General features: G+C 44.5%; 1 protein-coding gene across 15 annotated transcripts; it reads right to left on the bottom strand.

Moving 5' to 3' along the window:
• Positions 1–542: 542 nt before the first annotated feature.
• Positions 543–26,321, bottom strand: LOC137439556 (uncharacterized). Of its 15 annotated transcripts, none has more exons than XM_078768085.1 (6): positions 26,100–26,234; positions 21,555–21,631; positions 21,357–21,445; positions 18,151–18,244; positions 17,535–17,590; positions 543–629 (listed from the first exon to the last, which is right to left on the bottom strand). In XM_078768085.1, exons 2-6 carry the CDS (start codon positions 21,577–21,579, stop codon positions 600–602), a joined length of 294 nt encoding a protein of 97 aa, XP_078624211.1. In that variant the 5' UTR covers positions 21,580–21,631; positions 26,100–26,234; the 3' UTR covers positions 543–599. The 15 variants fall into 15 exon arrangements, with proteins under 15 accessions (XP_078624211.1, XP_078624213.1, XP_078624205.1 ...); XM_078768087.1 differs by lacking the exons at positions 543–629; positions 26,100–26,234 and adding exons at positions 16,893–17,428; positions 25,268–25,432 and having other exon boundaries at positions 21,347–21,445; XM_078768079.1 differs by lacking the exon at positions 543–629 and adding an exon at positions 25,268–25,547 and having other exon boundaries at positions 16,894–17,590; positions 21,347–21,445; positions 26,100–26,312.

The raw sequence follows: 26,321 nt of genomic DNA, 5'->3' as shown, positions 1-26,321 counted from the left end.
AGTCTCCCAGTCCCTGCCGCTGAAAAGCATCCCTATAGCATGGTGCTGCCCACCTCCATGCTTCAGGGTAGGGATGGTGTTAGATGGGTGATGAGCTGTGCTCTGTTTCCACCAGATGTAGGTAGCGCTTTGCACTCAGGCTAAATAGTTGAATTTTCGTCTCAGACCACAGAATTAAAAAAAAAAACTAGAACGACACTCTTCGACGTCGACCGATATGCCTCCGCCCACATTATTACATCATTATTATACTTGTACCAAGTTTGATTTAAATCCATTCAGCTGTTCTCAAGTTATCACATTTTTACCTGACATGACCTCTGACCTTTTACCTCTTGACCACAAAATTTAATCAGTTCATGTTTACATCATTATACATATCTGTACCAAGTTTTAATTTAAATCCCTTCATCTGTTCACAAGTTATCACATTTTTACCTGTGACCTTTGACCTCGGGACGTGAACGTATTGAATTTGACGCGGAGGTAATTAAGTAACCGGTGTGGAATATCACTCCAGATACTTTAACCATCCACGGTCTTACCTTGGAAATCTGCCATCAAAAGTGGCGTCCACATGAGTAGGACAACGCTCAGAGTCAGGATCTGCTTGTGGGAATCCATGTCACCTGGGAACATGTGTGGCTGAATGAGTGTTGGTGCGGGTGCACACTACGTGCATACATAATTACTAGAGTAATGCGACTGTCGCCAAAATATGCCTCTGCATAGTCCCACAACGGGTAGATGCCCTCGTTCATTCTCCTAAAATAAACAAGTTTGTTAAATCCCTTCAGTTGTTTTCAAGTATCAAATTTTCACCAGCCATGACAGGTTTCACATCGATCGGTGAAGCGGTTTCAGAGAAGGTACTTTTTTTTAAATATCGACTTTCAAACTAATATAGCTGCCACACCCCGTGACATATGACCTTAAAAATGTACACTCTGCATATGTATGGGAAGGGGATCACATTTGTGACGTTTCGTGTTGATCGGATAATGGTCGTTTTTCTATCAAAGATGGCTGCCAAACCACATGACCTACGATGTCATCATTTTCAAACTATATGCAACAATGCTGTTAATTGATATTTGTACAATTTCGCATCGATAGGGTAAGCGGTTTATTTATTTAATATTTTCCTTCAATCCAATATGGCTACCACACCATGTAACCAATGATGTTTTTGTGAGCATCTTTTAATCGCCATTCCTAGTCAATGACACACTTCAAGTTTTGAGTCGATCAATTTGGTGGTTTGGGAGAAGGTGTTTTTTCAGAGGTTTTAGGTTAAAGCCAATATGGCTGCCAAACCATTTGACCTATGATATCATAAATTTAATATTTCAACACAAATGGGTCATAGATCATGTGCATGCAAGTTCAGATTTTTAGAAGGAATTCAATTAAAACATTTTTGTCTGGTATACCACTTCACCTATGATATCCTCATTATCATGCTTTTGTTCCCCATTGGGAGTACTTGACAATGTGCCAAGTTTCAAATTTTTCCATTCGGCAGTTTCTGAGAAATAAAAAAATTTTATTCGTGTTTATTTCAAGATGGCTGCCATACCACGTGACCTATGACGTCACAATTAAGAAAAAAAACATTCTACATGGGTGTCACTCCTACCCTGAAAGTTTCGCCTCAATCGGACCTGTGGTTGCTGAGAAAAACGAGGTTTAGCCCGTATGGACGGACGGACAACCCAAAAACATAATGCCTCTCTGGCCACCTTCGGGGGCGGAGGCATAAAAAGAAACTTTCTACATTTGATGAAGTGGATTGTGGTTGCATTCTGTAAGCAGCTAAATAACTCAAATAAATCAGAATTAGCGATTAGAATGAACTCTTTATTTTAACGTTTAAATATGATTAAAATGTTCTTGTTCTGAAGACTTGATATGATATGATACAAACTTGATATGATAAAAGTTATAAAATAAAAGGTGGAAGATGGGTGTGTTAGCATTGCCTCGTAACCTGTTTGAGTGTAAACTCCTTTGTCTTGAGTCACGTGACCCAACGTGATCAGAGCTCTTTCACGAGCCTCGATCTTGTATACAAAAAAAGAAAAAAAAGAGTGAGGCTGCACCGGCCTACTTTTATTTGCGGATATTTTCGATTGTGGACATTTTCGGACGGTTTTGAGATTATTTTTCCTTTGGTCTAGTCCTGGCACACCAACATTCTCCCCCTCCCACCCCATTCCAATTCCTCCAAAATTTTCAGTTTTCTATCCTGAGAGTTCCCTTCTGTCTCCATTCCGTCCACCGAATGCATCCTCTCGTGTCCCTCATTCCTTCCCACACCAATTTTTCGTCTCAGTTTCTTCGCATTCACCTCCGCTGTTGGTATGCCTCCCCTCTGTCAACTGTTCCTTTTTTTCTTGTTGCGGCCTTATCCATTCAGTGTACTGGTACTAGCTCTTCCATGAGCCTCGACTATGTATTCCAAATTTTTACGGCGTAGCCCATAGGGCAAAGCCGTCTAGAACAGTGTTTGTCCGTCTGTATGTATGTATGTATGTATGTATGTATGTATGTATGTATGTATGTATGTATGTATGTCCCCTCAAACGTATACCAATCAGAGCTGAGGATATGGTCACATGATAGGGTGATGTGATTACATCTGATGTCATTACGGCGTACGCGGCTGACTCTCCACACACCGCCATTTTGATTTATATGCCCTTCATGCCGAACATATCGTCGAACCTGCCATATGTCACAATAAACATGCTCTGCCTTTACGATTTTCATTCAATGTGAAACACAAACAAACCGATTGTTAAAATGACCATCAAATATCGAAAGCATCGGCGTTACGGCTCTTGCAAAAAAACGGTATGTATAGGCCTTAGGCTTTATGCCTACCCTTCGGGGCACTATGGACAAATTAAGCCCAGGTTTCTTAATACAATAGTGTATCGTTTCAGTAGTATCGTTTTCGTAATAAAAATAATAATACAGTAAATATAACCGTAACACCTTAATCCCAATGTCGTGAATGGAAAGTTAATAGATTGAAGCGATGTATGGTTCACAAATCAGTGATATTTCTTTGTACAGTACTCATATTAATAACGTGGAAGTAGGGAATTAGCCTCGGTTTTTTAATAGTAATATCATTTTCGAAATAATGATAACGTAACGTTAATATTCTAGTAAATCTAATCGTAAGACTAATCCCTTTGGAGTGACTGCAAACGTACTGCAAGTTAAAATATATCATCTTCTACATACTAAAGTAGCGGCAGTTTTGTGTCCATTACGTCTATGATGTCATAACGACGGCTGACTCCTCCGACCGACATTTTAATTTACTGGTAGGCCTACACCCGCTCACTACGGGAGCTGCAGGGAGTGTCATTTCTCTTTGTAGTCCATGGGCCAGGCCAGATATCGGTACCACCTGGGGTGACCAAACCTAAGTGGTACTAAAATGTTTATTGGGTCAATATAAGTACATTAAGATGTGATAGCCTTTCCACACTGGCAGCTTTGTCAGTTTTTTGTAAAAACTTCAAATTCACCCAATCGCGGCATTGCGTAATTCATTTAAATCTTGCGGTATGCAAAGATCACATCTAATTTCAGTCAATACAGAACTAAAACCATGTGAGAAATGCTATTCTATTGTAATTATTAAACATCAGAGCAAAATAAATGCATTTCCTATTTGTCTGTACTTTCTTATTGGACAATTGTGTACTCACGTTCAGATTTTTTTCTAGGAAGAGTTAATTGCGGATAGATGTAAGCTTTTTTTTCAGCTCCTTTGATGGAACTGGTGAGATATCTGGCTATGTAAGTTATCTTTTGCAGTTCTAATTAAGGTTAATTAAGTTTGATTAGTTAAGATCAGTTAACTATGGTAATATCCTTTCCTTTTCTAGGATTAACTTACCAGTGAGGTCAAGATGTGGCAGATCTTCGATAAGATTTTGTTTTGCTTTCAATGGTACTGTCAGAACAAAGAATGCATTGGATTGCTGGAACACGGATTGCTGCTTGTACATTGCAGGTGTCTACTGTAGTGTGCTGACGTCCTGAGGTGTACATGATGGATCCACCAAGTAGAGATGAAGGTTCCACCCTGCCAAGGAAGCGAGCACGCACTGACTGTATCATTCATTGCTCTAATGAAGACTCCGACTCCCTGGTGTCACCACAAGATCTGGACTCATGGAACACTTTGCTCAGGGCTGCAGAGATCAGACAGCATGCTCCACTTCTGGATATAGCCAAAGGCATTGAAGAAGGACAAATACCACAATTGCAGTATCATCGCAAATGCCGTAGCATTTTCACCATGAAGAAGTCTCTTGACTCTCTCCTTTCCAAAGACCCCAAAGATGAACCTGGAGAGGTCAGTTCAAGAAGATCAGCTATGGATACGCCAGGTACATCAAGAGTGTATGATAAAATCTGCATTTTCTGCAACAAGTCGAGCAGATACCTAAAAGGACACAATACAAGGGAACCCCTCATCCAGTGTGTTGAGTTACGTGCAGATGCCAGGGTTCGCAACGCAGCAACCAAAAAACTGGATCCAAGAATCCTTGCCTTACTGAGCAGAGACCTTGTTGCTGCAGAGGGACATTACCATAAGTCATGCTACAAACTGTACACAAAAGACGAGTCTTCTGCCAGCTCTGCAGCAGAATTCCTTCCAGAGCCATCAGCAACTGTCATTGATGGGATGAGCCTGGTCCAGAAACTGAAAGCGAATGACAAGACCTTCTCACAGCTGGCAGAATCAGCCTTGTCAAGTGTTCTCCATGAAGGTGCCAAGAGCCATCACATCGATGTCGTCTTTAACGTTTACAAGGAGACGTCCATTAAAGATGCAGAAAGAGCCAACAGGGGTGCAGACACTGGAATCCAATTCCGGAACATTGCACCTGGGCACAACATCCAGCAATGGAGGAAACTGCTCAGCAGTCCTTCAAATAAAACAAGCCTGATCAAGTTTCTGGTAGAGGAATGGAAGGGGCCAAGACAGAGAGAGAAACTCGAGGACAAGGTACTCTATGTTACCTGTGAGCAGCTTTGCTTCAAGATCACCAAAGAACAATGGGAAGAGGCCACAGAGCTAAAATCCTCACAGGAAGAAGCTCATACTCGCCTACTACTCCATGCTCTTCATGCAGCAGAATCTGGCTACAAGTCTGTTGTCATCACTGCTGAGGATACAGACGTCTTTGTTATCTGCCTGGGGGTCAGCAGCAACATCCCATGTCCCATGTACCAGAAATGTGGAACAAAGAACCGGACAAGGTTCCTGGACATCACCAAGCTAAGCCATGCACTGGGAGGTACTGTCTGTGATGCCTTGATTGGTATGCATGCCTTCACGGGCTGTGATACAGTCAGTGCATTCGCTGGCCGTGGGAAGATGATGACCTTGAAGCAGGTGAAGTCTGACAAGACCTACCAGGAAGCTTTCATGGAACTTGGACGTTCATGGGAAGTATCTGCAGAACTGTTCCAGAAGCTACAGGAGATCACCTGCCATATGTACATGCCTTCTAGCCGCACATCTGAAGTCAACAAGCTTCGATACCAACTGTTCTGTGCCAGACGTGGAGAGGTTGAGTCAAGTCAACTCCCTCCTTGTGAGGACTGTCTATTCATGCATGCTCGCCGTGCAAACTATCAAGCTGCCATCTGGAGGAGATGTCTGCAGAGCCAGCCTTATGTTCCAAGCCCAAAGGACTGTGGTTGGACAACTGATGAGGATGGGAAGCTGGCTGTTGAGTGGATGCATGGCTCGCCTGCACCAGATGCTGTGCTGCAGCTGCTCTCCTGCAAATGTGTGCGGTCATGCAAACTACCAGCATGTAACTGCCTCAGCAATGGCCTGAAGTGCACAGACATGTGCAAACTACAAACGTGCAGCAACCAAGCCAGTGAAGAAGAGCCAGAAGTGGAATTAACCGACTCTGATATGGATGACGGTGATGATGAATAACTTGGTGGCATAATTATGCACAAACAGAAACGTTAAACTGGACTTCATTTAATAATGTTAAGAGCCAAAGAAAAAGTGTCATGGATGCATGTTGATTCTACTGAATCAAAGACCTTGCTTAAAACAGGAACCTAGAGTCTGATTTGTCACAGGGTGTGACTTGACAAAAACATAAATATTTTGTTCAACTTGCATAAATATTTTGTTAAGTTAAGTTCGAATTTTTTTGAAAACAACCCACTTCATCTACAAAATCTGCCTTTATGTACGAGAATGACTGCCTCCATTCGTGATACTGGTAAGAAAGGATCCCTATGTGGTATTTTATGCTCGTCTGTGACTGAACTGATTCTTAACAGAAAGATTGTGGTGTGAGAATAAAGGATCGTGGTAAAGTGTGTGTTCGCGCCTTTCATCCATGGGGCATGTCCATTACAAGAAGTGATAAACTCTAAAAGCTGTGAGCGTGCAAGGGCTATCATATCAAAATGCAAACTAGAGACATATAGCAAGTTAAAAACACCAAAGAGAATGTCACCCCGGGTGGTACCGATACTGGAAATTTGGCATCCTGGCCCATGGACTATTGGGGTATATAGATTACAGTCGATCTATGGTCGGGACTCAAGAACATTGGGTGTGTGTTCATTCACCAAGTTTCTCGTGGAGATCGCCAAGTGGTTTAAGCATTTGAGCAAGCACTCCACTCAAAACCCTTAAGGAACGGCTGGCTTGGCAAGCGCTAGCTAGCTGCTTGGTAAAGGAGCACAACCCGGGCTTCCTCCCTTTCAGTTTGGTATCACAACAGCAGGAACGAGTTTCAAAAGTTTCAAAAGAACGTGTTGTATAAAGGGGTAGCAGATGTAATGACGTTGGGGGCGTGGATTCCTGTTGCATAATGACGTCATTAACGCGAAGAGAAGCATGATATTTTAAAAAATCATTATTTACAAATGCGACTATCAGGTTAAAGGTCAAATCTGGTTTTAAGATTTACGAACGGCAACTGGTTTTTATGCAATTAAGTACTCATTGGAAACAGCATAAGTTAAAATGGTAAAATAATAATTAAAAAAAACAATTATTAAAATTGGTCCCAAGTGAGAATCTCTCCTCTCTCTCTCTCTCTCTCTCTCTGTCTCTCTCTCTCTCTCTGTCTCTCTCTCTCTCTCTCTCTCTCTCTCTCTGTCTCTCTCTCTCTCTCTCTCTCTCTCTGTCTCTCTCTCTCTCTCTCTCTCTCTCTCTCTCTCTCTCCCTCTCTGTCTCTCTCTCTCCCCACCCCCCCCCCCCCCAACTCTGGTTCTAGCAAAGAGCAAAGGTAGCCATTTAATTAATTTTGGTCCCAATCCAAACTCTTGCAAATGTGCGGATGGCATTTTGTAGATATTGGGGTGAATAACAATCGATATATTTAGTTATCTCCCTCAAATCGACTGATTCTTACATTCTCCGCCACTCTTCACTTCCTAGATCCTTCTGCCCGAGAATGCCAAGAAAATGTGCGAACGACGTACTCGTCTACGAAAGTATGGTGCGGTACATGGGGTTTGAACAGGGGTTTCGAGCATCATGATCGATGTACTCACAGGGGACAGGTGAACCCGAGAGGTAATGAGCCACTCAGTGTTATCCAATCAACGTCTGGTTACTTATTAGGTCATCTCCTCTCAATTCTCAGAGATTAACTTGTAAATGGGGCCGGATGCCTGTCCGTCCGTTAACCTTTTGCTACTTCTACGTTATCTGGTCGATTGCTCTGAAACTTGACACATGAATACAAGACATTAGCCCCCACAATTGCTCAAGCTTCGATCTTGCGATTTAGGACCATGGATCTTACTCCGCCAAACTTCGGATCCCTACTCATCCTTGATTTACCAACCAATTGCTCTGAAACCCAATGCAGACCATTTACTTGATGGTCCGCAAGATCTTTCGGGTCTTGCATTTTTCGAATTTGGATCATGGGGGCTCCCCTAAAAATCAGCAGTGGGCTGAAACACATCCTCAAGACACTCAGGGCTATTTATTCAGTTGATAAAGCAGAATAAGGGAACACTTACCTTTGATAGCCTCGTGTTTAACAAACTATTGCGCATTGTCTCTCTCGCTCATTTATACCCTGGAAAATGGGACATTCTGAAATGGAACTACATAACGGTATCAGATGTAGACGTTTTGGGACATGCACGCATGAAGGTAGGTAGCCTATGGGCCATTAACACCAAGGTGGTAAAATAGCTCGTTTGTCTCGTTGAACACGGAACTTTGCTTGTGGACTGGCAATCTGGCATCCAAAGCACTGCACCTGGAAAAATAAAACTTATTAACAATCACGACACGTGAAATGATATTTCGATGCGGTAAGAGCCAGACGATTAGTCCAGATAATGGTACCTGTGAATGAGGTGGTTTACGTTACAGTGACAGGTGAATGTGAATGTGTTGCTCACACACGGGTTCGAAATGCGTCAATACAAACTATTAGGGTATCAAGCCTTCCAGGCTGGTATCTTATTCATTTTCTTCTTTTTAAAAATTATATACTTGGGGAAAAGCCTGTCAAACGGTGCGCTCATCCATGGGAACACACCTGCAATGAGCCATCCTGCGAGCTACCAGAACACACCTGCAATTAGCCATCATGCGATCTACCAGCACACACCACAGAAGATTACCATACACCATACACAGGAAGTTAACAATGAGGTCCAATTAAATTATTTGCAACATATAGCACAGTACAAGAAATGAGACTATCGTTGTGGAGGATTAGGGGCGAAGGGAGCAATTTGTCAACAAAATGCACACGTGCGTCCGTACGCACAAACACACAATTTCCGGGCTAAAACCAAAATTACATACAGAAAATCGATGGGATCGATCATTCATTTTATTTTCTAAAATCGTGGGGCGCTCATCCATGGGACACCCGTTATCTAATTTCCGAAAAGACTTCATTTTAGAACATGAGGCATTTTTGAGTCGAAGTTCGACTCGTTGACGAGTCTGGCATTTCACTCAGGCCGACTGGGACGGTCTTCAAGCAGCCATCAATCGTCTGGATTGGTCTCCCATCTCCACTGCCTCTGACATCAATTCTTCCTGGGAATTCTTCCAAAGCAAACTGATCTCTCTCATGCACAGATTTATCCCATCTCGCCTTCAGTTGTCTTACACTTCCTCCCGTCCATGGTACACTGAATCTTGTGGTGAGGCAGTTGCCCTGAAACAACTTGCCTTTGCCTCTTGGAAGGCTAATCCAACTGAAGGCAATCTCTATTCCTTCCACCAAGCTCGGAACAAGTGTGTGTCCACCCTCAGGAGTGCCAGGAAGCACTATCTCTCCTCACTCAAGAATGAACTCTCAAACCTGTCTCCTTCCTCCAAATCCTGGTGGTGTCTGGTCAAATCCGTTTCTGGTGTTTGTTCCCCCTCCATCCCCTCCCTTACCTCAAATGGCCACACAGTTGACATCGCACGTGACAAAGCCGAATGCCTCAACTCTGTGTTTGCCTCAAAATCCTTAGTCCCAAACCCATCTCTCTCTGTTCCCACCTTTCCCAGTCGAACCCAACTGCTCCTGGACTCTGTGCCCTTCTCTCCTGACAAGGTGGAGGAGTTTTTGTCAAACCTCGACTCTGATTCGGCAATTGGACCAGACGGCATCAGCCCACGGGTCCTAAAATCCTGCTCTGCCGCTCTATCTCACCCTCTCTCTGTTCTTTTCACCCTATCTTTTGCTCAAGGTCATCTGCCAGCATCCTGGAAATCAGCAAACATTACCACTTTACACAAAAAAGGTGCAAAAACAGATCCTTGCAAATACAGACCAATCAGCCTGCTCCCAATTATCAGCAAATTCATGGAATCCATCATTGCTTCGGATATGAAATCTTTCCTCTTCTCCAATGGCTTGATCTCTGATCATCAATTTGGTTTCAGACCAGGTCACTCTACTCTGGACATGTTGCTTCTGCTGTCTCAACAATGAATGGAGGTCCTCAATGCCAAACAGGAAATCAGAGCTGTCTCCCTTGACATATCACGTGCCTTCGATACGGTCTGGCACCCAGCTCTGCTCACCAAACTCTCCTCCTATGGTATCCATGGAAATCTCCATGCATGGCTTGCGGACTTCCTCTCTGGTCGTAGTCAACGTGTGGCCATGAATGGATTTCTCTCATCTCCCCTTCCTGTTCAGGCTGGAGTTCCCCAAGGCAGTGTGCTGGGCCCTGTGCTTTTTCTGGTCTTTATCAATGATCTCTCTGACTCTCTGGAAAATCCTCTCTATCTCTTTGCTGATGACTCCACTCTCTGCCGCTCCATTCCTCTTCCCTCAGATCGGCAGTCTGCAGCCTCCTCACTCTCTGAAGACCTGGACAAAATCACAGACTGGTCAAACAAGTGGAACATGTCTTTCAATCCTGACAAATCTCACACTCTTACTATGTCTCTCCGAAAAGATCGACTGGACAACCCTCCCATCTACTTTCTCAACAATCCTCTCCAAGAAGTTCTGTCGCTCAAGCTTTTGGGTCTCACTATCTGCCATGATCTTTCTTGGGAAAACCACATTTCCAAGCTGGCCTCCAAGGCCAGTCGCCGACTGGGCATCCTCCGTCGTGAGAAGTCCTTCCTAGGCACACCTGAGCTCCTCACCACATACAAGGCTTTCATCCGCAGCTCAATGGAATAATGCTCTCCCCTCTGGGCTGGTGCTCCTGCCTCACACCTGGCTCGGCTTCACGCTGTTGAATCCAAAGCTATCAGAATCATTGGAATCTCCCGCGATGAAGCTATCTCTGAGGGCCTTTCATTCACTCACCGCAGGCAGGTAGGTGGTCTTTCTGTCTTCTACCGACTCCTCTCCAGCCTTGCTCCCCCAGCTCTCTCTGTGCTCTGTCCCCCAAATATTCCTACAGGTCGCACAAGATCTGCCAGCCACCCTCTGATGGTTAAACTGCCGAAATCTCGGCTCTCTGCTCACCTTCACTCTTTCATTCCTCTTTTCTCCCGCCTCTGGAACAAACTCCCACACTTACTTCAATCACACTCCTCCCTCCAGGTCTTTAAAACAGCTGTTCACCACCATCTCTTATCTTCCCCCATCCAAAACCTTGATCTTTTCTACCCCCACTAATTCACCCCAGATCCACCTTGTTTGAAATTCCAACTTCTTTCCTGGAAGTCCTGGCAGTGTCCATATGTTTTATACCTCTCCCACCCCCCCCCCTTCCCATGCCTGCCCCCCAAAGCCCTCTCCCTCCCACAGTTCTTTCGATGTCTCCATGTCTCTCGGTCCCTGCTCTCAAATGTTGTGTTTGTGTCCTTCCCCCTCTCTCCCCATCTTGTCTACCGCTCCCGATGTTATTTGTTTTGTGTGTCTGTTTGTCTTTCTGTGTGATTAATGTTCGCTCTTTCACGAGCCTCGATCTTGTATACAAAAAAAAAAAAAAAAAAGTTGGTCACGTGCCTACCTAACCTAATTTAGGGGTCGCCGAATCCAAAAGGCGACGTCACCAAACTAAATTTTGAGGTTAAGGAGGTCAAAGCGTCAAAACAAAATGGCTACCAAAACGAAATAAAAACTAGATTTTGACAATATGAACCACCTTTAGAGGCCATTTTCCCCCACAGAGCGGGGGTTGGCCTTTTTCTGGCACCGTGGTCCCTTTTTTGAAGCAATGTTTTATGGTCGGATGCCCTTCCTGCAGCCAACCCTGTTAGTCGCTTTTTGCGACACACAGCGAATTACCAGTGAACTGGTACTCAATTTTCCGACCTCGGAAGGATGACAGGCTGAGTCAAGCCCAGTGGTGTTAATTCAGCGATCGACCTGGATTCGAACCCAGGATCCTAGGATCCCAAGCCGGCACCCTAACCGCTAATTAGATTTTGACAATATGGCCACATTTATTGAATACTAGCAAAAGTAGCCATGTCCCCAGTGATGGAAAAAGCTTGGCAGGTTGGTGGCGAGAATAACCACAGAAGATGAGTCAGGCAACTATGTGGGGGAAATTCAATCCATCCTGTAGTGCTCAACTTCACCAAAGGTGGCGATATTTAAACAAACTTCAACAGCGAGGCACGTGTACCCTGTCATTTTCCCCAGGAATACCCGGGGGTTTCCCGGCGGCCGAAGGAGCCGCTAACCCAGCTTAAACCTGCCCGGTACATCCTTTTACCCCTGTGACAAGTTTGGTCCAAATCCGTCCAGTGGTGCAACCTGCATGAGTGTATATGTCGCACACAGACAGACAGACAGATCGATATTTATAGTTATAGATGATATAAACAAAACACATTATTTGAATATGCAATGTCATAATGGGCCCACTCTACAGAATCCTAGACACTGCGCTGGACCTCAGCACAACTCTGGCTCCACTGTTTTAGTGGCCTAAAATCCACCGATCCATAATGTTGAAGCAATCATTCTCATGAGCCTGTTGTCTACATCCCACATGCAATTGTACATGGCAGCTTTACTTTTCGACATTTGCAGCGAAGGTTTTTATTTTTTGTATACAAGATCGAGGCTCGTGAAAGAGCCAACATTGATCACAAAAAGACAAACTGACACATAAAACATATGATAAAGGGAGCGGGAGACAAGATGGAGAGTAGGGACATCGGGAGTTCTGTGGGTGGTAGGGGGCTTGGGGGGAGGAGGCGTGGGAAGGGGAGTGGGGGGTGGGTGGGAGAGGTAAAAAAAAAAACAAAAAAAAAACACATGTACACTGCTATGTCTTCCAGGAAAGAAGTCGGTATTTCAGAAAAGTGGATCTGGGGTGAATTAGCGGGGGTAGAAAAGATCAAGGTTTTGGAAGGGGGGGGGCAGATAAGAGATGGTGGTGAACAGCTGTTTTGAAGACCTGGAGGGGGAGTGGGATTGAAGAGAGTGAGGGAGTTTGTTCCAGAGGCGGGAAAAAAAAGGAATGAAAGAGTGAAGGTGAGCAGAGAGTCTTGATTTTGGTAGTTTAACCAGGAGAGGGTTGCAGGCAGATCTTGTAAATGTTTGGCGTCGTGAGCGACAGTCACATGATACAATTTCCAAACAAGCTTCTGGAATAGGATCAAGGGTTATGAGAATTGGATATAGGACCGTCTCATCCCGTTTCCATCCAAACTCGGGAGCACCGGGAAGATGTGGCACAGGTGGTAATACAGCACAGGTGTGGTTGGTGGTAACATTTCCTGCTCGTTATACTTTGGAAACATGACAGCACACATTACATCCACAGAATCGTCATTCTCATGGCCATAGGTTCTGCATGCTAATTTCTCTGCTGACGTGAGCTGACCCGGACTCAGGATTCCCATTCCTAGTCCACTCAAAAATCCATGATGATGCATGAACACCTTCCATGCTGAACGCTTGCTGTGTCCAAAGATATATGATGTTGTGTCACAACCTGTTCGGGTATGGAATGGCCGTAGTGCCATGACACCCGAGTGACAGCATGGCACCAATTGGCTTACCAATGGAAACAACCATTATGCAATCTACCAGCACACACCTCTAGTGAGCAATCATCCTGTGATCTACCAGCACACGCCTCTAGTGAGCAATCATCCTGTGATCTACCAGCACACACCTCTAGTGAGCAATCATCTTGTGATCTACCAGCACACACCTCCAGTGAGACATCATCCTGTGATCTACCAGCACACACCTCTAGTGAGACATCATCCTGTGATCTACCAGCACACAACTCTAGTGAGACATCATCCTGTGATCTAGCAGCACACACCTCTAGTGAGACATCATCCTGTGATCTACCAGCACACACCTCCAGTGAGACATCATCCTGTGATCTACCAGCACACACCTCCAGTGAGCAATCATCCTGTGATCTACCAGCACACACCTCCAGTGAGACATCATCCTGTGATCTACCAGCACACACCTGCAGTGAGCCATCCTGTGATCTACCAGAACACACCTGCAATGAGCCATCCTGCGATCTACCAGAACACACCTGCAGTGAGCCATCCTGTGATCTACCAGAACACACCTGCAATGAGCCATCCTGCGACCTACCAGAACACACCTGCAGTGAGCCATCCTGCGATCTACCAGAACACACCTGCAGTGAGCCATCCTGCGATCTACCAGAACACACCTGCAATGTGCCATCCTGCGATCTACCACAACACACCGGCAATGAGCCATCCTGCGATCTACCACAACACACCTGCAGTGAGCCAACCTGCGATCTACCAGAACACACCTGCAGTGAGCCATCCTGCGATCTACCAGAACACACCTGCAATGAGCCATCCTGCGATCTACCAGAACACACCTGCAATGAGCCATCCTGCGATCTACCGGAACACACCTGCAGTGAGCCATCCTGCGATTTACCAGAACACACCTGAAGTAAGCCATCCTGCGATTTACCAGAACACACCTGCAATGAGCCATCCTGCGATCTACGAGAACACACCTGCAGTGAGCCATCTTGCGATCTACCAGAACACACCTGCAATGAGCCATCCTGCGATATACCAGAACACACCTGCAGTGAGCCATCCTGTGATCTACCAGAACACACCTGCAATGAGCCATCCTGCGATATACCAGAACACACCTGGAGTGAGCCATCCTGTGATCTTCCATAGCACACCTGCAGTGAGCCATCCTGCGATCTACCAGAACACACCTGCAATGAGCCATCCTGTGATCTACCAGAACACACCTGCAATGAGCCATCCTGCGATCTACCAGAACACACCTGCAATGAGCCATCCTGTGATCTACCAGAACACACCTGCAATGAGCCATCCTGCGATCTATCAGAACACACCTGCAATGAGCCATCCTGTGATCTACCAGAACACACCTGCAATGAGCCATCCTGTGATCTACCAGAACACACCTGCAATGAGCCATCCTGCGATCTATCAGAACACACCTGCAATGAGCCATCCTGTGATCTACCAGAACACACCTGCAATGAGTCATCCTGGGATCTAGCAGAACACACCTGCAGTGAGCCATCCTGCGATCTACCAGAACACACCTGCAGTGAGCCATCCTGCGATCTACCAGAACACACCTGCAATGAGTCATCCTGGGATCTAGCAGAACACACCTGCAATGAGCCATCCTGCGATCTATCAGAACACACCTGCAATGAGCCATCCTATGATCTACCAGAACACACTTGCAGTGAGCCATCCTGCGATCTACCAGAACACACCTGCAATGAGCCATCCTGCGATCTATCAGAACACACCTGCAGTGAGTCATCCTGGGATCTAGCAGAACACACCTGCAATGAGCCATCCTGCGATCTATCAGAACACACCTGCAATGAGCCATCCTGCGATCTACCCGAACACACCTGCAGTGAGCCATCCTGCGATCTACCACGCTACATCTTTGATTCAGATCCAAATGTATTTGTGGTGGAACTGTAGTTCTTCACCCGCTAAGTGGAGATTGAGGAAACTAACACATTCCCCTCTGAGACTCAAACAACCTAGTCTTGGCTTGCACACTCCCTCTGAGATGTCTAACCTGGGTTTGAATCCCAACCCAGCTCAAGTCGTCATCCCGGTGTTTCACAGGCAGGGAGTCATCAAGGTGTGCCTTCCCTCGGATAGACGTTAAACTGGGCAAATATCGCCTTGTCAGGTTCACTATGTTCTTTCGTTCAAAATTTTTGGAGATTAGCAAAACTATACATTTTTGGAATATTCAGAGCATGAGGAATCCAAAAATTAATGTTGGCATTTGTGTAGACACCTGCATGGCCGCCATTTTGGATTTCAAAATGGCCGCCATAAAATACATAATTTGCGCTATCTCGGCTTCTAGTCAACCTAGAATCTTATTTAAATATGCTAACCCTATGTTGTCTGGGTCAAGGAAACCATTGGTGGGATCATTAGACTTCTAGCCCTAATACTTGCTTCACTTTTAGGACTTTCCAGATGACACTCAGGACAGTGATGAAGATCTGTAAAAGCATATTCCTGAACGGTATAGACCTAGTAGATCCTGCGTATAGGACTTATAGTTCAATCTGATACTAACAAGGCTGCTTTCTTGCTTTATAAACCCATACCTATAACTTTAAAGGACTTGCAATATCATGTATTATGTAATACAGTTAATCACAAATATAAAGACTATGGTTTTCAATTACCTTTGTTTGTTGCTTTTCTATAATTCTGAGCACTATTTTGAGGCCTTTATTGGATTCCTTGACCCAGAAAACATAGGATTAGCATATTTAATTAAGTTTCTAGGTTGACTCGAAGCCGAGATAGCGCAAAATATGTATTTTATGGCGGCCATTTTGAAAATCCAAAATGGCGGCCATGCAGGTGTCTGTGCAAATGCCAACATTGATTTTCGGATTCTATGCTCTGATGATTCTAAAAATGTACAGGTTTGCTAATCTTCCAAAATTTTGAACGAAATTGTATTTGTTAACATAGTGAACCTGACTAGCCAGCACCTTGATCCAATTACAAATTCATGCTCTAACCTACAGGGGGCACTGCATCAGTAGCACACACAGCAAATGATGTAACAGTCTCCCTTCGCAATAAGAGTGACCTTATGATTCACGGAAAGACGTTCATTTGTATCTCCGGGTGTAAATTCAAACGTCATCGGTCACATGATCTGGCAGACTTTTTTTTTTGAAGAATAAATCTTTAAATTTTATCTTCTCCAGAATGGCTCGACAGATGTACATGAAACTTCACACACATGATCCACAAGCCTTGGGGATACAAGGGTGATAACGAAAACATAATCGGTCATTTGAACATAACAAGCACTCTTGTCTGGCAGCCATATTGGATTGAATGAAAATCTTTAAAAAAAAATTCCCTCTCTTGAACCGCCTCTCTTATCGGAAAATGTACAAAGCTCCCACGTGTGGCCTTTTTGAGCAATTCTTTATTCATTCTTGCAGGGAAATGAACGAATTACAGTGATTCGTGCATTGCAAATTAAGTGCTTTCGATGCCACATTTGATAAGTTATTGGAAGATATATGGCGAACAATTCCAGAGCCATTGGGCAAGGCCGGGAAAGCAAACCCTGGACTTTCTTTCAACAGGAATCTCTGGCATTGTGTTGGAGTTCCTGCTTCATGGTGGTGGTCCTCACTAGGGCACGGTCAGGGGAACCAGTTATACTTGTGGTCGAACAATGGTCACCGCTCTGGACCAGTCTGATCCTAGTGACGTGTGCTTATCTTGTTTATGGATCAAAGTTTCTTGTTCACCGATGAGAGCAATCTCGACTCGCACGGGAGTCAAAGTGTGACTGGACCCCGATGCGACTGGACACCTTCCACGACCACTGTGGACAATCCATCGGTTGGCGATTCCTGCTCCGATGGCAACGAGGCAATGGAAACGCAATCCATCGTCACCACGACGCATTGGGATGGCATTCCTAGGGAAGGCCTGGGGTGCACGCCTGAACTTTGTGGTCCAAACCGACCTCGGAGACACCCCCAATCATCTGTGGCAATCTGTGTGGAACAGGTGGGGTCGACCTGCGAGTCCTCACCTTCCCGGTGCTGACTGTCCCGTAACGTGCGAGTGCGTGTCCCGTAACGAGGTGACCTGCAGTGCGCACAAGGTACAGCACCATACAAATAGGTCACAAATTCAAATGTTAGACATTAATTGCATCATAACTCAAAACACACGGCTCCTTCCAGTCTTATGGGGCCGCCAATGAGCGGCATTTTGTCATGGACTTTTCAAGGTGTCCACTCACCGGAACCTCTAGTCCAATGTTGGTCCCTCAAACAATTATTTTTGTTCTCATGACTTTTCCATCCTATTTCGAAATTATCCTTGTTTGCTATCCCGTGATACCTTAACCATGAGCTTTGACCTACGTCGGAAAATCGTATTTTGCTAAAATAACCGTAAAACCTGTAAAAAGGCACAACCACAAACAAACGATATTTCACCTGCAACCTCTGCTCCACCAAAGGTCTATCAGGTCTACCAACGCACAAGTCCATTTCACCCCGCTAAAGCTTACGATTATTCCCTTAGTCCTTCGATTGTAATGAGTGCTCCTTCATTAGACCATTTGGTCGTGACCAAGAGTTGTTCGTTGGACCTATGATTTGGTGAGAATGCTTAATGGAGACCGCATGGTCGATACACACCCACGACTGGCAAGGCGCATGAGGACGATGGAGAAGAGTAAGAGTAACATGAGGAGAAGGACCACTCCGCACCAGAACCCAATGACAATGGAATCTGCGAATGAAAACATTGTGACGTCACAGACAGACAATGGCCCACTTTTGTTTTATTTCATTACCGAGCACACTTCTCAACCTTGACTGGTCTTCATGCACAATCTTCTAACCAGGACCATATAGGTCCACTATACATACTGGGCTATACTGCAGCTTCCCGCCATTATTATATTCGTCCAAATTATGTCAGGATAGCTTCGATGGCCCCTGGGATGAAAAATGGTCCGAAGTAGATCCTTTAAACATCATCATGGTTGTCTCGCATTGTCCCCACGCTGCACACTCGCAAGGCTCAGCTCATGCAGTTCACATGTCCATGTGCATAGTCCACGCATGACAATCCTCTTGCCAAAGTTACCACCCGGCAGAGATGCAACAACTACAAAGTACCAGGACGACAAATTATAGTGAGGTTCTAAATCAAACGCAGGTTTTTTTTTTTTTTTTTTTTTTTTTTTTTTGTATACAAGATCGAGGCTCGTGAAAGAGCGAACATTAATCACACAGAAAGACAAACAGACACATAAAACAAATAACATCGGGAGCGGTAGACAAGATGGGGAGAGAGGGGGAAGGACACAAACAACATTTGAGAGCAGGGACCGAGAGACATGGAGACATCGAGAGATCTGTGGGAGGGAGAGGGCTTTGGGGGGGAGGCATGTGAATGGGGGGAGGCATGTGAAGGGGGGAGGCATGTGAAGGGGGGGGTGGGAGAGGTATAAACATATGGACACTGCCAGGATTTCCAGGAAATAAGTTGGAATTTCAAACAAGGTGGATCTGGGGTGAATTAGTGGGGGTAGAAAAGATCAAGGTTATGGATGGGGGAAGATAAGAGATGGTGGTGAACAGCTGTTTTAAAGACCTGGAGGGAGGAGAGGGATTGAAGGGAGTGTGGGAGTTTGTTCCACAGGCGGGAGAAAAGAGGAATGAAAGAGTGAAGGTGAGCAGAGAGCCGAGATTTCGGCAGTTTAACCATCAGAGGGTTGCTGGCAGATCTTGTGCGACCTGTAGGAATATTTGGGGGACAGAGCACAGAGAGAGCTGGGGGAGCAAGGCCGGAGAGGAGTCGGTAGAAGACAGAAATGAGGATATGAGGTTGAACAGCTCAAGACGAGTTCGCTGCTGTACGCTCTCCTGCATGTAGGATTTTTTTTGGATACATAGTCGAGACTCGTGGAAGAGCTAGTACGAGAACACTGAACGGATCAGGAGGCAACAGGACAGAATAAACAATAGAGAAAAGGAAACACCAGCAGCAGAGTGTAAGGCCAAGACAGAGGGAGGTGGACAAAGAATGGGTGTGGGGAGGAATGGGGGGCAGGAGAGGATGCATGGGGTGGACAAGATGGATACAGAAGGGAACTCTCAAGAGGGAAAACTAGAAATTTGGAAGGAGGAGGGATTGGGGGTGAGGGGTTGACGAGGGTAGAAAAGATCATGGTTTTGGATTGGGGATGACCTTGAGATGGTGGTGAACAGCTGTCTTGAATATCTGGAGGGAAGAATGAGATTGAAGTGAGGGTGAAGATGATTCCACAGGTGGGAAAAAGAGAAACGAATGAGTGGAGGTGAGCAGTCATCCTGGATTTGGGTAGTTTCACCAGAAGGGAGTTAATGGTGGACTGTGTATCCTGCAGAAAACCGGAGGGCCGGCGGGGGCGATGGGTGGGAAGGGACGGAAAGAGGAGAAGTTGCAAGGCCAGAAAGGAGGTGGTAGAAGAAAGAGATCACCAAACTGTCTGATGGTGAAGTGCAAGGCCCATAGACTCAGCTTCAGTGCGGGAGATTCCAATGATCTTGAAAACCTTGGTTTCCACGACATTAAGCCGAGCAAGGTGTGAGGCAGGGTAGCCAGCCCAGAGGGGTAAGAAGTACTCCATCAAGCTGCGGATGAAGGCCTTATCGGTGGATAGGAGTTCAGGTGTGCCAAGGAAAGACTTTGTGTGACAGATGCGCCGTCGGCGGCTAGCTTTGGAGGCCAACTTTGAAATGGGGTTTGCCAAAGAAAGATCATGGCTGATACTGAGACCCAAGAGGTTGAATGACTGAACTTGCTCAAGAGGATCGCTTGGAAGGTAGAGAGGGGTTGGGGGTTGCGAGACGGTCCTTTCGGAGATAGTGAGAGTGAGATTTGTAAGGATTGAAAGACATATTCAAAGTGTTTGACCAGTTTGTGATTTTGTCAAGGTCTGAAGAGAAGGAAGAGGCTGCAGCCTGCATGTCTGAAGTATGAGGGATGTCACAGCAGAAGGTTGAGTTGTCAATAAATAGATCAAGAGGATTTTCCAGAGAGGCAGACAGGCTAGGCCCATAACACTGCGCACTCCAGCCTTGACAGGGAGAGGAGATTAAAGGATTCCGTTGAGAGCCACACACGTTGGCGACGAGAGTAGAGGAAGTCAGAAAACAATGTGTGAGATGACCTTAGATGCCACAGGCAGAGAGTTTGGAGAGCAAGGCAGGATGTCAGATTGCATCAAAAGCACGGGATATGTCCACAGAGACGGCCAAGATCTAATGTCTGACATTGAGGGCCTCCATCCATTGTTGGGTGAGTAGAAGTTGCATGTCCAAGGTGGAGTGACCTGGTCTTAAATCAAATTGGCGATGTGAGATGAGGTTGTTGGAGAAAAGGAAGGATTTCATTTCAACTGTGATGATGGATTCCATGACCTTGCTGATGATTGATGAAGGGATGAGGGTAAGCTGGATTCTTGTAAAGTGCAAAGAAACCTTCGGAAGGTGCCGAGAGAGAGCATCGGAGACATGGCACAGGTATCTACAGGTACAGTGTGTGAAGCGCATTGCTGTTGTGAATTTTTGCTGAGTATGACGTCACACTCACTACACGTACAATCATGTCACGATTTGCAGGTGCAAACGTGTCTTTACCTCCCATGTTCTCATGCAGGCTTCCAGTAGCACCACCATGAACGACATTGTTAAACGAACAAGTTTGCCTTTCGTGAAAGCTCAAAGCGAAGGTAATGGCCGACGAAGGAAGCAGGAACTCGTCAAGGAGTTCCAGAGCAGAACATTCGAGAATGTGGAACAATAGGTGCATGTATGTCCCCAATGCGACCTTTGTACTCACATTTACTCACCACCAGGTTGTCGAAGGAGATGTCAAAGTCGTAGTATTCATACAAGTGGTACTCGGAAAAATTTTCATTGTTCACATCTGGAAAAAGGTCTTCATCACCATTATCAATTAATACGGTAATTATCAGGATTGCTAAGATTGAAAAGTTTCTTCAAACTTAAACAGTGTAATCAAATGTTGTGAAATGTCATTTACTCACCGAATTGTGACTTCCGGTGATCCATGGGGGGTGGGGTGGGGGAGGGGGAGGGGGGGGAGCACCAGCGACAGTTAGACCTGCAACGATGGAGCCAGAGAGACCATTTTTAAACTACCGAGCTAACTTGTGAACCAGTCATGAGATTTTCACCAAACTTGGTATAATTATATATTAGGATGCAAAGATAAACGGATTCGATTTTGGGGCCAAGAGGTCAAAGATCAAAGGTCATATTTAAGTTACAATTATTTCGTTACCACCACATCTTAAGAACAGCTGAAGGGACCCAAGTCAAACTTGGTACAGGTATGTATAATGATGTAAACATGAACTGTTTACATCTTGGGGTCAAGAGGTCAAAGGCCAGAGGTCATGTCATGCCAGAGGTCAACATAGGTCAACAAAGGTCAACAAAGGTCATGGCAGAGGTCAACAAAAGTAAAAATTATGTTGACGCGTCAAGTCGTGAAACCAGTGATGGGATTTTTAACAAATTTGGTACAAGTATATATGATGCAAAGATTAAGTGAGTAGATGTTGGAGTCAACAGATCAAAGGTCAGAGGTCATGTCAGGTAAAAATGTGATAATATGAAAACAGCTGAAGGGATTAAAATCAAACTTGGTACAAGTATGTACAGTATAATGATGTAAACATGAACTGATTAGCTTATGGGGTCACTAGGCCAAATGTCAGAGGTCATGTCAAGTAAAAATTATGTTACTGTTCTAACTTGTGAACTGGTGATGGGATTTTGACCAAACTTGGTATAAGTTTATATCATGATGCAAAGATGAACTGATTTGATTAGGGCATCAAATGTGAGGAGTGATGTGATTTTGGTGAAGTCAGGGGTCATGTCAGGTAAAAATGTGATACTTGAGAACAGCTGAATGGATTTAAATCCTGACAAATCTCACACTCTAACTACGTCTCTCCAAAAAGACTGTCGGGAACACCCTCCCATCTACTTTCTCAACAATCCTCTCCAAGAAGTTCTGTCACTCAAGCTTTTGGGTCTCACTATCTGCCATGATCTTTCCTGGGAAAACCACATTTCCAAGCTGGCCTCTAAAGCCAGTCGCCGACTGGGCATCCTCCGACGTGCGAAGTCCTTTCTGGGCACACCTGAGCTCCCGACCACACACAAGTCTCCCATTCGCAGCTCAATGGAATACTGTTCTCCCCTCTGGGCCGGTGCTCCTGCCTCACACCTAGTAACCCTAACAACCCGAAGAACCCTAACATGATTGGTTTTGCACTAAAAAGGTTTCTTGTCAAATTTGTGTTATTTTGCTGTTTTCATGCATAATACACACTATTTGATGAAACACACATGTTTCTGCATGAGCATCGCGACTTGCAACCAAACAAACTTGCACTTTTGTGTCAAAACTGCTTCTATTTGGCAAACAAGATTGGTTTTGCACTAAAAAGGTTTCTTGTCACATATGTGTTATTTTACTGGAAACAAGCATAATACACACTATTTGATGAAACACACACGTTTCTGCATGAGAATAGTGACTTGCAACCAAACAAACTTGCACTTTTGTGTCAAAGCTGCTTCTATTTGGAAAACAAGATTGGTTTTGCACTAAAAAGGTTTCTTGTCAAATTTGTGTTATTTTGCTGTTTTCAAGCATAATACACACGTTTCTGCATGAGAATAGTGACTTGCAACCAAACAAACTTGCACTTTTGGACCAAAAGCTGCTTCTATTTGGCAAACAAGATTGGTTTAGCACGAAAAAGGTTTCTTGTCAAATTTGTGTTATTTTGCTGTTTTCAAGCATAATACACACGTTTCTGCATGAGAATAGTGACTTGCAACCAAACAAACTTGCACTTTTGGACCAAAAGCTGCTTCTATTTGGCAAACAAGATTGGTTTAGCACGAAAAAGGTTTCTTGTCAAATTTGTGTTATTTTGCTGTTTTCAAGCATAATACACACGTTTCTGCATGAGAATAGTGACTTGCAACCAAACAAACTTGCACTTTTGGACCAAAAGCTGCTTCTATTTGGCAAACAAGATTGGTTTAGCACGAAAAAGGTTTCTTGTCAAATTTGTGTTATTTTGCTGTTTTCAAGCATAATACACTCTATTTGATGAAACACACACATTTCTGCATGAGAATAGTGACTTGCAACCAAACAAACTTGCACTTTTGGACCAAAAGCTGCTTCTATTTGGCAAACAAGATTGGTTTAGCACGAAAAAGGTTTCTTGTCAAATTTGTGTTATTTTGCTGTTTTCAAGCATAATACACACGTTTCTGCATGAGAATAGTGACTTGCAACCAAACAAACTTGCACTTTTGGACCAAAAGCTGCTTCTATTTGGCAAACAAGATTGGTTTAGCACGAAAAAGGTTTCTTGTCAAATTTGTGTTATTTTGCTGTTTTCAAGCATAATACACTCTATTTGATGAAACACACACATTTCTGCATGAGAATAGTGACTTGCAACCAAACAAACTTGCACTTTTGGACCAAAAGCTGCTTCTATTTGGCAAACAAGATTGGTTTAGCACGAAAAAGGTTTCTTGTCAAATTTGTGTTATTTTGCTGGAAACAAGCATAATACACACGTTTCTGCCTGAGAATAGTGATCTGCAACAAAAAAAACGTGCACTTTTGTGTCAAAACTGCATCTATTTGGAAAACAAGATTGGTTTAGCACGAAAAAGGTTTCTTGTCAAATTTGTGTTATTTTGCTGTTTTCAAGCATAATACACACGTTTCTGCATGAGAATAGTGACTTGCAACCAAACAAACTTGCACTTTTGGACCAAAAGCTGCTTCTATTTGGCAAACAAGATTGGTTTAGCACGAAAAAGGTTTCTTGTCAAATTTGTGTTATTTTGCTGTTTTCAAACATAATATACACTATTTGATGAAACACACACGTTTCTGCATGAGAATAGTGACTTGCAACCAAACAAACTTGCACTTTTGTGTCAAAACTGCTTCTATTTGGAAAACAAGATTGGTTTGCATGAAAAAGGTTTCTTGTCAAATATGTGTTATTTTGCCGTTTTCAAGCACATTACACACTATTTGATGAAACACACACGTTTCTGCATGAGAATAGCCTGAGAAATGCATGAGAAAAACCTTCACTCCTTCATTCCTCTTTTCTCCCGCCTCTGGAACAAACTCCCTCACTCTCTTCAATCCCACTCCTCCCTCCAGGTCTTTAAAACAGCTGTTCACCACCATCTCTTATCTTCCCCAATCCAAAACCTTGATCTTTTCTACCCCCGTTAAAAAACTCCAAATCCGCCTCTTTCAATCCCCAACTTCTTTCCTGAAATTCCTAGTAGTGTTAATTTGCTTTATAACGTGTACCCCACCCTCCTCCCCCAGCCCTCCCCCTTCCACAGATCTACCGACGTACCTGTTCTCTACTGTTGTGCTTGTGTGCTTCCCCCTCTCTCCCCCTCTTGTCTCCCCCTTTATCATATGTTTTGTGTGCCTGTGCATGTTTTCATGTTCAATGTGTTAGCTCTTACACGAGCCTTGATTCTGTATACAAAAAAATAAATAAAAATAATTAAACTTGGTACAAGTATGTATAATGGGCGGAGTCATATCGGTCGACGTGGTTCTTCGAAGAGCGTCGTTCTTTGTTAACCATGACCTACTTTATAACAGCGATGATCCATAGCATAGAGTAATTACAGGTATACAATACTTACTAATCCATACCTGGTGAATCCACAGCACACCTTGAGGGGCCTTGCCACACAATGACTGCACGAGACCGATTTGCATGGAAGGGACTTGTGGACGAGTTACGGAGAAATCCTCAACTTCCCAAAGGTGTGAGCAGAGTGTGAATTCAGCTTGAACCATCTGCGATGTGGCAGCACTGCAGCTGCTGTTCGAACTTGGACCTGGAACCTTGAATTAAAGTCCCATGAAGCTCTCCCGGGTGATAACATGGCAGAGTGCGTGTAAGGTTGGCCCAGTTGAGGGATGTGTGGGCCTGTGTGCCAAGATGCCTGAACTACAAGTCTCAGCTTGTCTCACGGGTTCATTAAATAGACAGGAAGCACACCTTCTACAGGTGACACACTAGACCAATGTTGGCTTGTACAGATAATAAACTGAGATATGGGTACCTTTTACAGCTACCACATCGGCCCAATGATTGCTCATATACCAGTACCGCTGGTCCACAATCCAAGCGTGTGGTACCGATCGGTATAATCCATTTTTATTGGACCGGTGTGTTACAGGTATACAGGTGCCATACCAGTCTAAGTATGCCTCATTCACATTTTTAAAACCAACCCAAACAACCTCGTTATGGCCATATAACTTTGTATCACTTGGATTATACTGACCCCAAAAAGGTAAACCCCATATATGACCAATGACGTCCAATGCTGTGGGGATTTTGAATGGGGGTAAAATTACCCCCACATAAGGAAGTATCCAAATAAAAAAATACTTTGGCCCTTCCACATCTAAAGCAGATATGGGACAACCGGTTGAACATCTCTAAATGATTGAAAGCACAAGCTTGGACCCTTACCAAAGTCGTGGTCTTCAGAGCACATCCGTGGACCCTAGAGCCACCTCCCAGCCTTTGTTGCCCATCGACGATCCCGATAAACCTGCAATGTTTTCATCTCTTGAAGAGCCCTCATCTAATTTGGTTCCACGTCAGGTATGAGCATCACCTTTGGTGAGCCATGGTGCGTGCTGAGAACACACTGCGCACTCACGAATCGTTCCCTTTGGGTTTCACCTCGTC

The sequence above is a fragment of the Myxine glutinosa genome, chromosome 14 (assembly GCF_964187855.1).
Source record: "Myxine glutinosa chromosome 14, kmMyxGlut1.1, whole genome shotgun sequence".
Lineage (NCBI taxonomy): Eukaryota > Metazoa > Chordata > Myxini > Myxiniformes > Myxinidae > Myxine > Myxine glutinosa.
This window is presented reverse-complemented; position numbering and strand designations above follow the sequence as displayed.

Coding starts and splice junctions, on each gene's coding strand:
- LOC137439556 (XM_068135417.2), bottom strand. CDS start 21,579: ATGGATCACCGGAAGTCACAATTCG. Junction 21,446..21,554: donor TCACCGGAAGTCACAATTCG/GTGAGTAAATGA, acceptor ATGGTGATGAAG/ACCTTTTTCCAGATGTGAAC. Junction 18,245..21,356: donor TCTCCTTCGACAACCTGGTG/GTGAGTAAATGT, acceptor TTTCATTCGCAG/ATTCCATTGTCATTGGGTTC.